Source organism: Lissotriton vulgaris, chromosome 1_1, assembly GCF_964263255.1.
Source record: "Lissotriton vulgaris chromosome 1_1, aLisVul1.2, whole genome shotgun sequence".
NCBI classification, from domain to species: Eukaryota; Metazoa; Chordata; class Amphibia; order Caudata; family Salamandridae; genus Lissotriton; species Lissotriton vulgaris.
The window spans coordinates 2,066,006,501-2,066,021,298 of record NC_141685.1 but is presented as its reverse complement, the minus strand read 5'-3'; the positions used below and the strand labels follow the sequence as shown (position 1 = coordinate 2,066,021,298).

The 14,798-nt window shown below is 44.9% G+C and overlaps 1 protein-coding gene across 1 annotated transcript in view; it reads right to left on the bottom strand.

Annotated features, from left to right (window-relative positions):
- Nucleotides 1–6,520: 6,520 nt before the first annotated feature.
- The window catches only part of PLCZ1 (phospholipase C zeta 1), a 665,761-nt gene continuing 657,483 nt past the window's right edge, over nt 6,521–14,798 (bottom strand). The window contains exon 11 of the mRNA XM_086933607.1: nt 6,521–6,618. Coding sequence (XP_086789733.1) covers nt 6,521–6,618 — 98 coding nt within the window. The remainder of the gene's footprint in view (nt 6,619–14,798) is intronic.

The window sequence follows — 14,798 nt, the reverse complement described above, 5'->3', positions numbered from 1 at the left end:
TCCCATTCCTTTTCCTTCAGTTTCTCGAAGATGCCCGTGGGCAATAATACTTTCAACATTTTCATGATATCATCATACGTGTAATCCCCCATCAGTAACATGTCTTTAAGCTCTCTGTAAAAACCTGCAGGGTCTTTATCATGGCACGGGACTAGTTTCTTCATTTCTAACAGTTCTAGCTTGGTCAATGGCGTGTGTACATATACGCGTTTCAAGACACGATCCTCACCCATAACAGGGTGCACTTCTCGTAAGGGGTTCTGACTTTCAACGCTACTCAGGCGTTGCATGTGATACATTTTCCTTTCTGGAGGCGGGGCGGGAACATATTCGGAGCTTACAAAGGTATTATATCTGTGTCGTTGTTCTAGAATTATTTGAATTAATTTGGTGCTTAAACCTCTCCATCTATCCATGAGTAGTGCTTCTAGTGTTTCGTGTAAGGGACCTGGATCAGAATAATGTTTTCTATATTTGATGAGGAGGTGCTGAATCATGTATACACCTGCTAATTTCTGTTCGTCGGGGGAGAGGTTCAGAAATGTCTGCGCTACCGTGTCATCATTATATATGTCTGCATTCTCGGCCCATGATACAGCTGATCGGGCTAGTTCTTGTTCATCCATAGAATTGAGTACGTGGTACCCAACTCGATCTCGAAGCCTTTTATCAGTTTCCTGGAACTGATGCTCAGCAGAATTCGGATTTGTTAAGGCAGAGAAGAAAACTCTCTTGCTTTCTGGACGGATGCCCTTCCTAAGGTAATTTCCCTTACCTACATATGCTATAGTATCTGCAGCTTTTTCTGGTTCTTCAGATTCTTCTTCCTCCTCGGAGGGAGCTTTGTCTTTCTCTTTTTCGTGTATCTCTATTACTGTCTTTCTTATTTTCTTGTACATGCTAGCTATGCAATTCTGTCTATCATGTTTTCCTTCCGATATATTTTGACCCCACTTGTGGAGTGCCTCTATTTCATCCTGATCTGTCTCAGGCCTGTCTCGTTCTCTTATTAGACAGTTTATGAAAAATCGTAATATCTGTGCTTGAATGTCAACTTTCTGTTTCTCCATGGCATCCTTGATGCTGTCAGGGTCTTTCCCTGTCTGAACAAACTCGTATATTCTATCTAGACGGTCCTTCATTCCTACATAGCATAGCAAGATATCAGTAGCCGATCTTAACCGTAGTGATGCCAATATCATTAGGTCGTCTTTTCCGGGTACTGGATCGTATCTGCAAACTGAAATATTTTCTTTAAATGCATCAAAGCGGGGTGATCTGAACGTGAGAGGACTCTGTATATCCCTGAGATTTAATCTGTGAGTTAATGGCGGGGTCCAAGGACCCGCGGTCGCACCCCCTGAAGCGGAGGCTTGTGTATTATCTCCTTGTGGAGTCTGTTTTTGTACTTGAATTTGTCTTTTTGTTAGATCAGGTAAACGTGGTTTCGGTAGATCTGTTTTGAGTGCAGGAAGTGGCGGGGCTGGCGGAACGGGGGAGGTCTGTCGTGGTACTGGCGGAGCATGATTTGGGGGCGGGGTGCCACCCTCGTCCCTGTCAGTAGGCAGGGCGCGAACAGGCAGATTGGTGTAAGCGGGAGCTACATCTTCTAGATAGGAATTCAGGAATATATCTTTAGTGGTCCTATGAGTTACTTTAGTTGGAACCAGTGGTGGCGGCAGATTTTTCGGTATTTCTGAAATGGCGTCAGGTGTACCCTCGGCCATAAGATACATGCCGTTTACTTGGCTATTTCGGATGCGATCTATTTGTTCTGTTTTTACTCGGATTCCTTCAGTAACTAATTCGTTTTCTTGAGCTTTATCTGATTCTTTAAGTCTGTCTTCTCTACGGAGTGCTTTTTCAGTACGTTTATGTGATTCCTTACGCCAGAATTCTATGGCGTCTTTCTGAGATTGTCTGGCTTTCTTTTTCCATAATGCCTCTTCTACCTTCATGATGCACTCGGCATCCCATGTTCCATTAACTGGCCATCTGTGTCTCTCGTCAAGATGTTTCGTATAATCGGCCCATAATTCTAGATACAATATGGCATCTAGGCCATGCTTGTTATACATAAAGTTACCTGGAGTGTCCCTAGGGGGGATAGGAATTTCTTCCTCTAGTATCCCTTTCCTAGTTCCTATCTGCTTTAACTTGTTGAAAAACGGCATTTTTCTTACTTAATACTGAATGCTCGATCCTTGATACTTAATTCTGAATATAACTAGTTATACAAGAAAACACACAATAATGCACATAAAACGGTCACATTCATACCACAACATTAATCACATGAAAAGACATTTGAGACATAGATGACTACCCCCTATACCGGATGTACTGCTAAACAGTACAGATACACTGCTGTAACAGTGCAGAAATTCAGAAATTCAGAATACTAGATATACTGCTAAACAGTACAGATACACTGCCTAAAAACAGTGCAGACCGGACTTGTGTTTCCAAACCCGTCTAGATACGTCCCAGCAATGGTACTCACCGGGAAGCACGGTAACAGAAGGCCTCGGAAAACTCGACTGGACTCGACTCGAAACTTCGGAAAACTTCGGGAAACTTCGGAAAACTTCGGAAAACTTCGGAAACCTGGTGGGCCTCTTGACACCTCGGACCTTGTTTCTTTCGGCTAGGCTCTGGTCGGGATCCTCCGCACTCCTCACCGCCTCGTCTGGGCACTGATCGCAGTCTTCGTCACCTCCGTGGGTCAGAGGGAGATGCAGGAAATCCTGCCGGTACGCGTATGGTCCATCTAACTGATGGCAGGGGACAGAGCTTGCAATGCGCCAACCGGCGCGTGAGGTGGGGGAGGGGTCCCTATTCGGGTGCCAAAATGACGTAAATAATTAATTTACTCTCTTAATTTCTATGCAGGTAAGTACTTAATCAATAATAACTCAGATCGGAAGAAAAAGACAGAGTCCGTGGTGTTAGAGTTCTTAGGGGTTTTATTCCTTAAAAAGGAATGGTCATGGCCAGGATATCATGTTCTGACCACCACAGGGGTGTCAGAAGGGATAGAGCGCTACATTTTATTAACAGTACATAGCTTATATACTTAATTCATGCCATAAGCAACAGTGCAGGAGGCGTAACAGCTGAGAGAAGACAAGATAACAGTATACACGTGGTACAAGTGCGTAATCAAGAGGCGTGAACTAGAGGTGTGTGCTAGAAACGTCACAGGTAGGTGTCACAAAAGGGGTGGCACTAACAGAAATGTTGCAATGTCAGCAGAAATCGGAAGCTTGGATGCGCGCGCAGCTGCATGACGTGTGATTGACGTGAAGCTGGAGGGTGCAGGGGACTTGACATTTACACTGACGGAAAGAGACAGAAGTCTGGCATGTCAGATCAACTTGTGCTTCTATCATATCTGGTATCTGGTGTTTAGGAACTAAGCTATCCGGGCGGAAAGGTCTCTAGGGCAGAAGCTATTCTATACTTGCTGTGAGTGCGTGTATAAGCGCCTGAGTGTCTGTATGAGAAGCGTGGGACATGGGCCTTCCATGGGAGCATGGCAACAAGGGCTATGAATTACTTGAATTACTTGCACAGAGACAGGCCGGCCCTTTGGCTCTGCAGCTGAGGGGAATGTTTACTGAAACTAGCAGGCAGGAATGTATTTTCGGGGAGCGGACCAGATAACTCGAAGGTTATAGTCAATCTTGGCAGGCAGCAGGCTGAGCTGAGCGCGAGGGGCCGCGCTAGAAGTAAGTCAGAGTTCACGGGTACAGAAGCAGCCTGGGCAGAGGCCCTTGGAGTCAGAAGCCAGAAAAGAGGCTCGGTGGCAGAAATTCAGGGCCTACTCAGCCAGAGCTGAAAAACGTAGAAGTATACTACAAAAAGACGTTGGCATAGCATACTTAGGAACGGACCATTCAACCCATTCATGGTGGGTCTGAAAGAGGACATGTTAACGTTGGACGCAAATGTATTTGCGTCTTCATAGCTGGTACAGGAGGGAAGTTACATGCACTTTAACTCGTACATGGAGACGGTGGGGTACGCGCTAGGGAACACATCTTGACCATAAAATTTATATTTCCTCAAAACCGAAGAAAGAAAGAAAGAAAGAAAGGAAGAAAGAAAGAAAGAAAGAAAGAAAGAAAGAAAGAAAGAAAGAAAGAAAGAAAGAAAGAAAGAAAGAAAGAAAGAAAGAAAGAAAGAATATTCCAGTTCTGGAGGTGTGCTGAGTGGCCGAATTGTACCTATGCCAGTTATGGCTAGTAGGCTAAAGTACATTTTATCACATTAGTTTTTAAATTTTTTGTAATCAAAAATCAGATTTTATAATGACATTGATTTTCGAAAATTGTGTGGGAAATACCTTTAAATGACCTTGGTGGCATTTTTCTAGATGGAGATGTAGAATTAAATATCGAAATCTCACATTGGCCTGTTCTATTCAAAATGTAGCTAAATCTACACAGTGAAATATCTTTCAGGCATTCTGTCGTGTGAGCTTACCAGGTACATTTCATGACTTGCATATTAAACAAAAAGGTTTCCTACATAAGAAAGGCTATGTTATCCCCATATGTTACTGTAGTGCCTTAAACACAGAGCAGCAAGAACAAAGTAATGCTCGTTATGGTAATGGCTGATATAAACGACTGTATGTAGATGGTGTAAATATACACTATAGCCCAGCTAATCTTCTGTGCTATTGGGTCGTTTTAGGCACCATCTAACACAGACATATAGGGAACGTATTCTGGCCAAACAGGAAGTATCAGCGCACAGCTCATATATTAGGAGGGAAGCATGGGTTTAGCATTCTAAACCTAGCAGAATCAGATCCGAAAAATGGAAGGGACCGCAGCAAATATTATATTTTTCCTTTTCTTTATTATTTCATATTTTTCTTGCACTGTTTTAATGGTTTCCCTGGCTGTCTGGTGTACTCCTTGTTGCTTGTTTGCCTTTTCTCAGGTATCAAGCTTGGCATCCACCGCTTCTTTGAACTTTGCATGGATAATGGCTTGTGCAACTGATTAGCAAATTCAAGCTAAGATCCCAATTTTCTGCACTGTGCAGTGACACATGCATATGTATTGCCATACGTTTCATGGAAAATCAAACATTGTAAAACGAAAGACAAGATCAAACCTCTGATAACCTAATATATTACTCCCAGCATCCATGTTTATATAAACAAATATGCGCTGAGTCTGAATGCAGTCAATGTACACCTATGCACACTGAACCCATAAAAAATATGTGATGCAGGCAGAAACAGAAACATGTGCATGTACACAGAGTAGTATGCAGTGTGCGTTCTGAAACTGGAATGGGGAATTACATACTTAAGAAGAGCACTAAAAAAACTGAAACATTTACATTCCACCACCAATGTCTGCTAGCTAACATTATTTCTGCAGTATTCTTTCCGTAAGGCCCAGGGCAGATGTGCCTAGACAACTGTTAAGTCAAAAAGCAGAATTTGACTGATGTATTAGGTGGGATCCTACAACCCAACCGAAATGCAGCAGCTTTGCAGTAAATGTGATAGAGGCTTTGGTTGTAAATAAACACAACTTTAAAGAAATACTGTACTAGTTAAAAATCCTATCACCTAAAGCCTAAATGGGCCAATGTAAAATAGGTTGTTTAATACATGTCCTAAATGTTAACTATATGAACTTAATATCACAGCAGATGCAAATCTGATTGTTTAAATGTGTAAAACATAAAGGCAATCACCCGAAATATATGCAGCGCAGTGACGTCTGCAACGAATATACCTTCACGTAAGCTTGTGATCTAAATAAATCGGTACGTAGCCTTGTCTTTAGGAATTTAAAACCACATCAATAGACCTCTTGGAGGGTACCTGCTGCTAACACTGCCAAACCATTTGTTATAAAGATCACTGCACTTCAGGCCTTTAAAGAAGTATGGTATACGCTAAGTAAACACCAATATATCGCAGGACAAAGCGGTGTATTAAAACGATGTTTCCCCTTCAAGCTCTCCTAGCTTGAAAGATATCTGTAGGAACATTCAGCTGACCTTCAGGTATGTTCATTAGAATGAATGTGCCAAGGCTTGTTTCAGGTTCATGGACACTTCATCTGTAATTGAGGCCTGTGACATCCTTAAACAGTGCATTGGCGGATGCGGAGAATAAGCGTTTTGTGTTAACTGCTTTCACTGTGTCTGAACCCTATGGAAATCGTAGTTGAGTGCATAGCTTTTGGCTGAGAAATGTAAAGAGCCGTGTTCGAACGCTGACTGTGACTACATTCTTTCACTACTCTCTTCCTAAGTACTTACAAGTGTGAGAGCATTGGGAACATCCTTGACAACAAATCAAAAACTACACACTCTCACGTTGATCTTGTCCCATTTCTGAGACAATCTATGCCTTCAGCTCAAAGAAATTCCAAGCAATGCATAAACAATTGAGAGAAAGAAAAGGACACAAACAAACGAACACTGGCCTTGCTTATTTATTAGGAGTATTAGGAGTGGAGTTCAATGACTATGAACATGATGCTCACGAGCAAGAGGCGAACCCATACTGGACGTGCACAAACAGCGTAGAGTTTCGAAGGGGGTCGCCATTCTTCTTAAACAATGGGACTGTGCGATAACCTGGTGAGAGGAGGAGAAGGCGTATTTCATTAGAGTCACAAGTTTGTGTTGCAGTCAGTAGCAAGAAGCATTTCACTTTCAGCAAAATATGACAAATGGGCTTTATTTCCTTCCACACCGGCGTTCTCCTTTTGAGACAAATAATTCTGTCAAACTTTAAGAGCTTACATGCCAATAACTGTTTTTGTAGTTGCTATGTTTAAGCTGTTAAATATCTGGAAAATGTTAAAATATAGAATTACACGACAAAGGTGTCTTCCAATTTCAAGGAAGGAGATAAAAGATTAATAATAGATCAAGTGTACTTCTACGATACATATTGCGTATGGGTATAAAAGGCAGGTGTTCATAGTAAAGGAAAATAAGGTATGTTAAATACAAATCCACATTTTTAGTTCATTGAGGGAAAATATTTTAGTAAACATCGCTAGCTACAGACTCCATAAATCGTTTTTTCAATTTTTTCTCTTTCTTAAATAAATAATGACTTCTTAACAATCTAAATACTATGGCACACAGAATAGGAAAACAATTTGAAATGAAACCTACTGTCTAGTATGCATCAACAACAAAAAAGTTTTCAAAAATTACAACCTGTGCTTTCAGTAGATAAAGGAGATTTTATGTCAAGAGAGGAGGCTAGCATTGTTCATATTACTTTTATTCAATATCCTGCTGCAGCACTATAAAGAACGTCCCAAATCTATTAACATGGTCGCCCAATCGGAAGCAGAACTCTTCCATCCTATAATATACCCTTATCTCTCTAACTCTTACCCTACTGTTACTTCCCCTGCTGGAAGATAAGTATATCTATATTTCATATGCAGTATGTCTGTTTGTGGTGGAGTGCCAGGTCAGTGAATCTCTAAATCAGGCCCTTAGAGGGGTGATTACGATGGCGCCATTGTGGTGGTGCTTGGGATCGCCCGCCTGCATGGCGGCAGTCCCGCACATAGAATCACGATGCGGACCCCACCGTTGTGGTCGCTTCTTGCATCTTTACTATTGAGGTTGGTACCGCTGGCTGCAGCACCGACAGCAATGTTAAAAATGTATGTCGTGCGTTTCCCTGCACTATGTGGCAGGCACCACCCGGAAATGGTACCCCCCCCCAGTGCACCACCACCTCCCCCGAACACAAGGGAGACCCGCAACGGACACCCAAATGCTAAAACAATCCTTGAGGTGATTTCCTCTTCCAATGTGTGCTGTAGAATCCAGCACGTATTGAAAGATGATAAAAACATTTCTTCTTCTTACGCCTCGCTACACCACCCCTGGGGTAGCATAACATTCTGATGCGTTTCCAGGTTTACAATTGCTCGTAAATCTGGTATTACATCAGTGGACATGGGTGTTGCATGGGAACAACCACAGCAACACAGATGTCATACTCCGGAGTCCTAATACGTAAAGTGTTGCTTGAAAAGGGGCGATATTTACACGCACACATAAAGCCACACAGGCTGGCTTTAAGTGTGCTTGTAAATGTCACTCAGCAGGTATACAGTACTATGTTTGATCGACGTTAGCCAAAAACCTTTTGCACTGATTATCCTCGACCGACTTCAGGCATGGATGGAGGAGCGTGAGATATTGAGCCCATACCAAGCCGCATTTAGGGATAAAACATCTACCGTAGACCAACTGCTTAGATTGCAACTTCTGTATTGCAAAACGGTCAATGTAGAGGGTGGCAGCCTCTATTTGATTTTTGTTGACCTTAAGACAGCGTTCGCACTGGTACCTCGGGAACTTTTATGGGTGGTACTGGAGGATATGGGGATCACTATTTACCTTCTTGATATCGTTAAAAGATTGCATTTAAATAACTTTGCACAAGTCAGGAGTGGTAAGAGTGGTGTTTAATCACCTAGGTTTTCGGTCAAAAGAGGAGTCAGGCAGGGGTACGTCCTGGCCCCCACCCTTTTCTGTCTTTTTATATATGCCCTAATTGTCCATCTTAGGGGGGTCAAAGACATTGATTCCCCGAAAATAGGAAATGAACAGGTAGTGGCAGCCCAAACAAGAGGAGCTATGAAAAATAAAAATAAAAATAAAGTAGTTTATAAAGCTCCTGGTGACGCCATCCCGGCGTGTCCCCGCGCTGTGGAGATAAAGATTCACAAAACAGCAATGTCATCTCCCCCTATAATCTATGGGGCAGAACTGTGGGGGCACTCTTCATCAGAACACATTCTCAAGGCAGAAAACTGTTTTTTAAGATCCCTAGTGGCTCTTCCAGTTAGTACTCCTCTTGTTCCCTTGAAAATGGATCTAGGAATTAGACCATTAGATGAAGAAATCGGCCTATGCCCACTAACATACTGGCGTCGACTGTGGGTCACCCCAGAACTGAATCACTTTTGATCTGAAGTTAAAGAACTTATAGGCCTGCCTGGGACAGAAAAACTCTAGTGGTTCACTTACATAAAAAATGAGAGCAAGAGGCTGGGTAATTTAGAGTTTTGGAGCAATCCTGAAGTAGCCTGCGCAGAGATGTCACGTGCTGACCTGGTGAGACTTTATCGTAACCACCAGACAATGGATATTCTTAGCAACTCTACATTGGGTCCTCCTTTTAATTGGCTTTAGACCTTTTAGATTACCTGTTTAGAACCTTTCTTTGGCAATCACAGTAAACGTTGTCATAATGTTACTAGAGAGTTTATGTGTGTTTTTACAGGGTGCCAAGAGTGTGGTGAACATGTCTCACAAGCATTGAAGATTGTTTAGAGAGCAGATACAGGAATGGATTCCCACTTTCTACAAAAAACTGTGAGCTAAGGGCCAGGGGGATACAAGCCCACTGGGGCAATATGTGGACCTAAGATACCAGGATACTAGGATCCCCATGATGTAATTAACTAGCTGTATTATCAGTGGGGTGGAGCCCAACAGGGTAGATTCTTCACCTGGAGCTCTGATTAAATATTCACGAGTAGGCAGTTACGTACATACACAAGCCCACTCATGTAGCCCGCTACGGTGAAACCAAAGAAAGTAGTAACCCACAAAAAAAATTGGAATTGAAGGTCAAGCAAATCTGAAATGTTGTCCATTGGATTTAATTTAAAGTGTTCACTAAATATATTTATATAAAAAATTGTTGAAGAATTCTGCTCAGACACAAAACTGTACACAGAGACCCAGGACATCAGTGAATTGTGGTGGACCTAAAAACTCACCTCAGTGCCTAGAACCCGCTATTCGACTAGCATCAGTGTCACATTAGCTCTTCATCCTATAGCAAAGGAACCAATGATTAGACAACCAAGAACATGCGACTTAGGTTACTCTCAGGAATGGTGGGAATCAAGAACATGGTATATTCTCATACCAGTCCACAACATGGGTAAAGAAAGAGACACAGTAAAGTTCGAACTGTTTATTTTAACAACAAGCTCTAAGATGCAGTATTTTTGCAAGCATAAGCAGGCATGTTCGACCTGGCATCTTTGGGGTGGTTTCCCCCTATCTTTTTGCCACTGCCTCCTGTATTTTTGAAGCTGTGCTGGATTTCGTTTTTGCCGGTTTAGATGCTTTGGGCACTTTGCCACGGCTGTTCAGCGTCAAAGTGCAAGTGCTCCCTGAGTAAATTGTTATGATGATTGGTTATTCATGATTGGCATATTTTTGTCACCAAGAAGTCCCTAGTAAAGTGGACTGAGTGTGCCAGGGCTGATGATAACAAATTCTACTAGTGGGTCTGCAGCACTGATTGTGCCACCCCCATGAGTAGCCCTAAAATGGTGTCTCAGGCCTGCCACCACAGTGCCTCTGTGCAGTCTGTGAACTGCCATGTCCTCCTGGTCAGTGTCCCCACTGGCCAGGCCTAACCCTTCCCTTTCTGTACACATTGGTCACCCCCTATGGAAGGCCAAAGGTACCCCCTTGGGCAGGGTGTAGTGTATGTGAAAGGTAGAGCATGTACTTGTGCAGGTGACATGCTCTGGTAGTGAATTACAGCCATTTTCGTTTTTCACTATTGTAAGGCTATGTTGCCCCATAGGCTAACATGTGGGGTGCTGGCTACAGTGGCTACCAGCATATCTTCCCATAGGAGCAAGATAGGAAATAAAAGTATGGTATCCCTGAACTTAGAATTTAATAACACATCTTTTAGGATAGGTTGTTTTTAAATCCTGTGTTTGAGAACAGCACTTTTAGAACGTTGCTGTTCTCTTGTCTGACCTTTCTGTGTGCCTTGGCCTGTTTGTGAATTGACTGTCTGCTTTGTGAGTGACAGGGGCTGGGTGGCTCCCAGAGTCTGAGAGGGCCATCCCTGGGCTGAATAGCTCCATCTGCATCTAGAGTGGTGGGAAGGGATAGCACCTGGACCTGAATAGGGCAGTGCCTGCCTTCAACTGTGCTGGCTCCACCTCCTGCTGGGCGGCTGACGTCCCTGCCCCTCTCTCTGAAAGGAAAGGAGAGGCCAGGAAAACAAAGTGCTCCAGGAACACCCAGAACTGGTTCAGACCGGGCTCAGATCCCTCCTGCGCAAAGGGATCAAAGACTTTTAGGAGTATAAGTACAGGACCCCCGACTACAGAAAATTCTGCCAAGGAGAAAGACTGTCCTGCTGTTGCTCACCTGGACTGACCTGCTGTTGCTTTGCTGCCAAGGAGAGGGGAAGTACTTTGCTTTTGGTGCTGTGTCCCCTTGCTTGAAGGAATCTCCAAGGGCCTGAGAAGAGCTGGCTCCCTGGTAAGGAGTCCCAGGAACAAAAGGACTTCGCCCCCAGCTTCCCTGAACTCTGCTGAGAGAGTTCTGTCCTTCCTTGAGTGCCTGGGCCAATTGTGGTTCCTCTGGAAGTTGTATCTGTGTTGGGAAGCTAGAAAGCAAGCGTTTAAAGACTTTCTGCAAGTTTTGTCGCATTGCTCGCTAGCGGAGCGCATCCCCGACAGTGCGACAATATTCCCGCCGCTACTAAGGTCGAGATCATCGCAGCGCCTGTTGCCGCTGCAAGAGCTGTTGCATCCTTCATTTGCAGGACGCACCAGACCGGTGCGGGAAGAATACCATTGCTGCGAGTGTTGTCGCAGAGCCTTTCGTCGCCGGGTGAGACAGTCACACCACTTGCTTGTGGACCGCATCACGTCGCTGCAAGTGTCATCGCAGAAGCCATCGCATCGAGGAGCTGCGAGATGAAGATCACCGCTGGTCCGCGCATCGTAGTCCCGGAGATCGTCGCAACTCCAAATATCATCGCATTGTGCCTTTGCAACCTTTTTCACTACGGAACTTCCGCACCGGAATCCATACAAGGTATTGCATCCCTCCCCATACAGACCTGAGACACCGCATCACGCCAGCTACATCCAGCAGGGCTTTCGCATCGCCTCCCCAGGGTCTCAGGAGTGACGCATCACTTGTTTTCCACCGCACCAGTTTCTGTACTTTGTCGTGTTTAAAGGTACTGTTGGCTAAACGTGACGCAACTGTGTTTCACGCAAAAGTGGGCGTATGACTACTGTGATGAGACTCCGCCCCCAGCTGACGTCGGAAGGTCCAGCTGGGGGCGGAGTCTCATCACAGTAGTCATACGCCCAGTTAAAGGGGCGGGGGTCAGTTTCATCGTCACCGCTTTCCCACTCTGCCCTCGATGAGTCAGTCTGCGGGGAAGGAGGTGAGTTAGGGTCATGGGTCCACCAGTCCTCGAGACTTCCCGCCCGACCCCGTTACAGTTTAATTGTTTTGTATGACTCAGTAATTTTCGGTTGCTCTGTTGTGTGCAATTCCTTTTTTACCTTTTCTTAAATTAAAACTTGACAAACTTGCTCTCCGCCAGGCCGAGCGTCGATGGCTTCGCAACTATGATCCTCATCTTAAGTCTGAATTTGTGAACCGCCTAAAAACTTACAAATCCTCTATCCTCTTGGCCAAGTCAACCTATTTTTCTCACAAAATAATGGAGTCTGCCTCCAAGGCAAAAGACATATTCTCCATAGTGAACGAGCTCTCCCTTCCAGACCGGGTCACCCTTCCCCCCTTGCCTACTCAGGCTCTATGTGACTCATTAAATACTTACTTTCTGGATAAAATCATCACTATCAAAAACAACATTCCTCTGCCCCATCCCCTCTTCCATTTCCTTTACCACCTAATAATCCTCAGCATCTGGATGCCTTCCCCCCTATTTCTATTACTGAGTTTCAGAGATTACTGCATAAAGTTAGTTCCGGCTCCCCCAATGACTGCTGCCCTCCCCAGATCCTCAAAGAAATCTTCCTGGCCTGCCCTGACCCTGCCTTGGCACTCCTTAACACCTCGTTGGCCACTGGAGTAGTTCCCGACTCCTTTAAACAGGCAGTGGTGATACCAATCTTAAAGAAAGCTAATGCCGACCCCACGGTCCTAAGTAATTACAGGCCCATTTCCCTTCTCCCCTATCTAGGAAAGATCTTGGAGACCCATGTCACGCGCTGTCTGAGCGCCTTCATCGAGAGCTCGTCCTTTTTAGATCCCCAACAGGCCGGTTTCCGCCCCTTCACTCTACTGAGGCGGTCATTGTGGCTGTCATGGACACTCTAAGAACAGGTGCTGACAACAACATCTCTCAAGCCCTCGTCCTGTTGGATCTGTCGGCGGCTTTTGACACGGTCGATCATTCTATATTGATCGACCGTGTCACTAACGCCAGCATTCAGGGCGTTGCCCTCGACTGGGTCAGATCTTTCCTAGACAAGCTCTCTCAAGCCGTACATCTCTCCACTTTCTCTGCTCCTTTCTCTTCTCTCTCTTGCGGAGTCCCTCAGGGCTCCGCTCTATCCCCTTTTCTTTTTAATCTGTATATGCAGCCCCTTATGGTTTCTCTTCGCAAATCCCCTGCAACGATTTTCAACTATGCAGATGATTTGCAGCTGATCTTCCCTATCGACACCTCTTCTTCCTCCCGCATTGGTTTTCAAACCACTATGTTAGACATCTCAGACTGGATGGCTCATAGCCAGCTCAAATTAAATCCTACAAAGACTGAGCTTGTGCTGGTGGGTGGATCTGCCAACCCATGGAATGACAGCTTCTGGCCCCACTCACTTGGGATCCCCCCCGCCCTGTCAACTCTGTGAAAAGCCTCGGTGTAGTCATCTCTGGTGATCTATCTATGAAGCCTCAGATTAGTGCTGTAACATCATCCTGCTTCTTCCACCTACGTAGGATACGCAAAATCTGTAGATTTCTCACCAGAGATGCACTTATCCTCGTCATCTTGGCTCTAGTTATGTCCAGAATCGACTTTGCTAACATCTTATACGCAGGGATACCCGCCTACCAGCTCCATAGGCTACAGCTGATACAAAACGAGACTGCTTGCTTAGTATATCATCAGCCTAAGCATGAGCACGTCTCGCCGCTATTACGGAGCCTGCACTGGCTCCCGGTGGCCAAACGTTGCACTTTCAAACTTGGCTGCGCAATATTCAAAGCCCTCTCCAATCTCGCGCCTGCTTTTATTTCCTCCAGCTTGAAGCGGTATATACCCACGAGAAACCTACGCTCTTCCGCTGATAACCTCCTGCTCACCGCTCAAATCCATCTCAAGAAACATGGCGGCCTCCGCTTCACTTTTCTAGCCCCTACATTTTGGAACTCCCTTCCTTCCTCCTTCCGTCACTGCCCCTCCTATGAGTGTTTTCGTAGGACACTGAAGACGTTCCTCTTTAAGTTAGCATTTGAGTAAATTTCTGCCCTTGCCCTTCGCATCTGTTATGAGCGCCAAGAAACCGTTTCGGTGAACGTGCCCGGTATAAAACTTTTTAACATAACATAACATAACATTGGAGAAAGGGCAGGAAATCCTGTTTGCAGAGTGAGACATTACCCCGGAGGTTGGAGAAGGAAGCGGAGGAGCCGAACCGAAGGAAAAGCGTGGAGAGGATGGAGAGGACGGAAGAAACGAGAGCAGAGGAAAGCCAGGAGGCCAACGACCCAGTGAACCGCCGTGCCACACTCCCGAAGGAGGAGTGTGGCTTTCTCAGGTACGGCGGCCTTGGGCAGCCTGGGTGGGGAAAAAGAGCGCCCCTTGTACATAGTGTAAAAACCCCTGTTTGTACCTTTCCCGTGTATTTGACCATACTCTTCGTCCCTCCTTATAACGTTCCTCACGCCCTTCCTCCTCCCTGAGCACGAACGCGTTTTGTCTTGTTTAAAACACTGGTGCTCCCTCACAATCACTC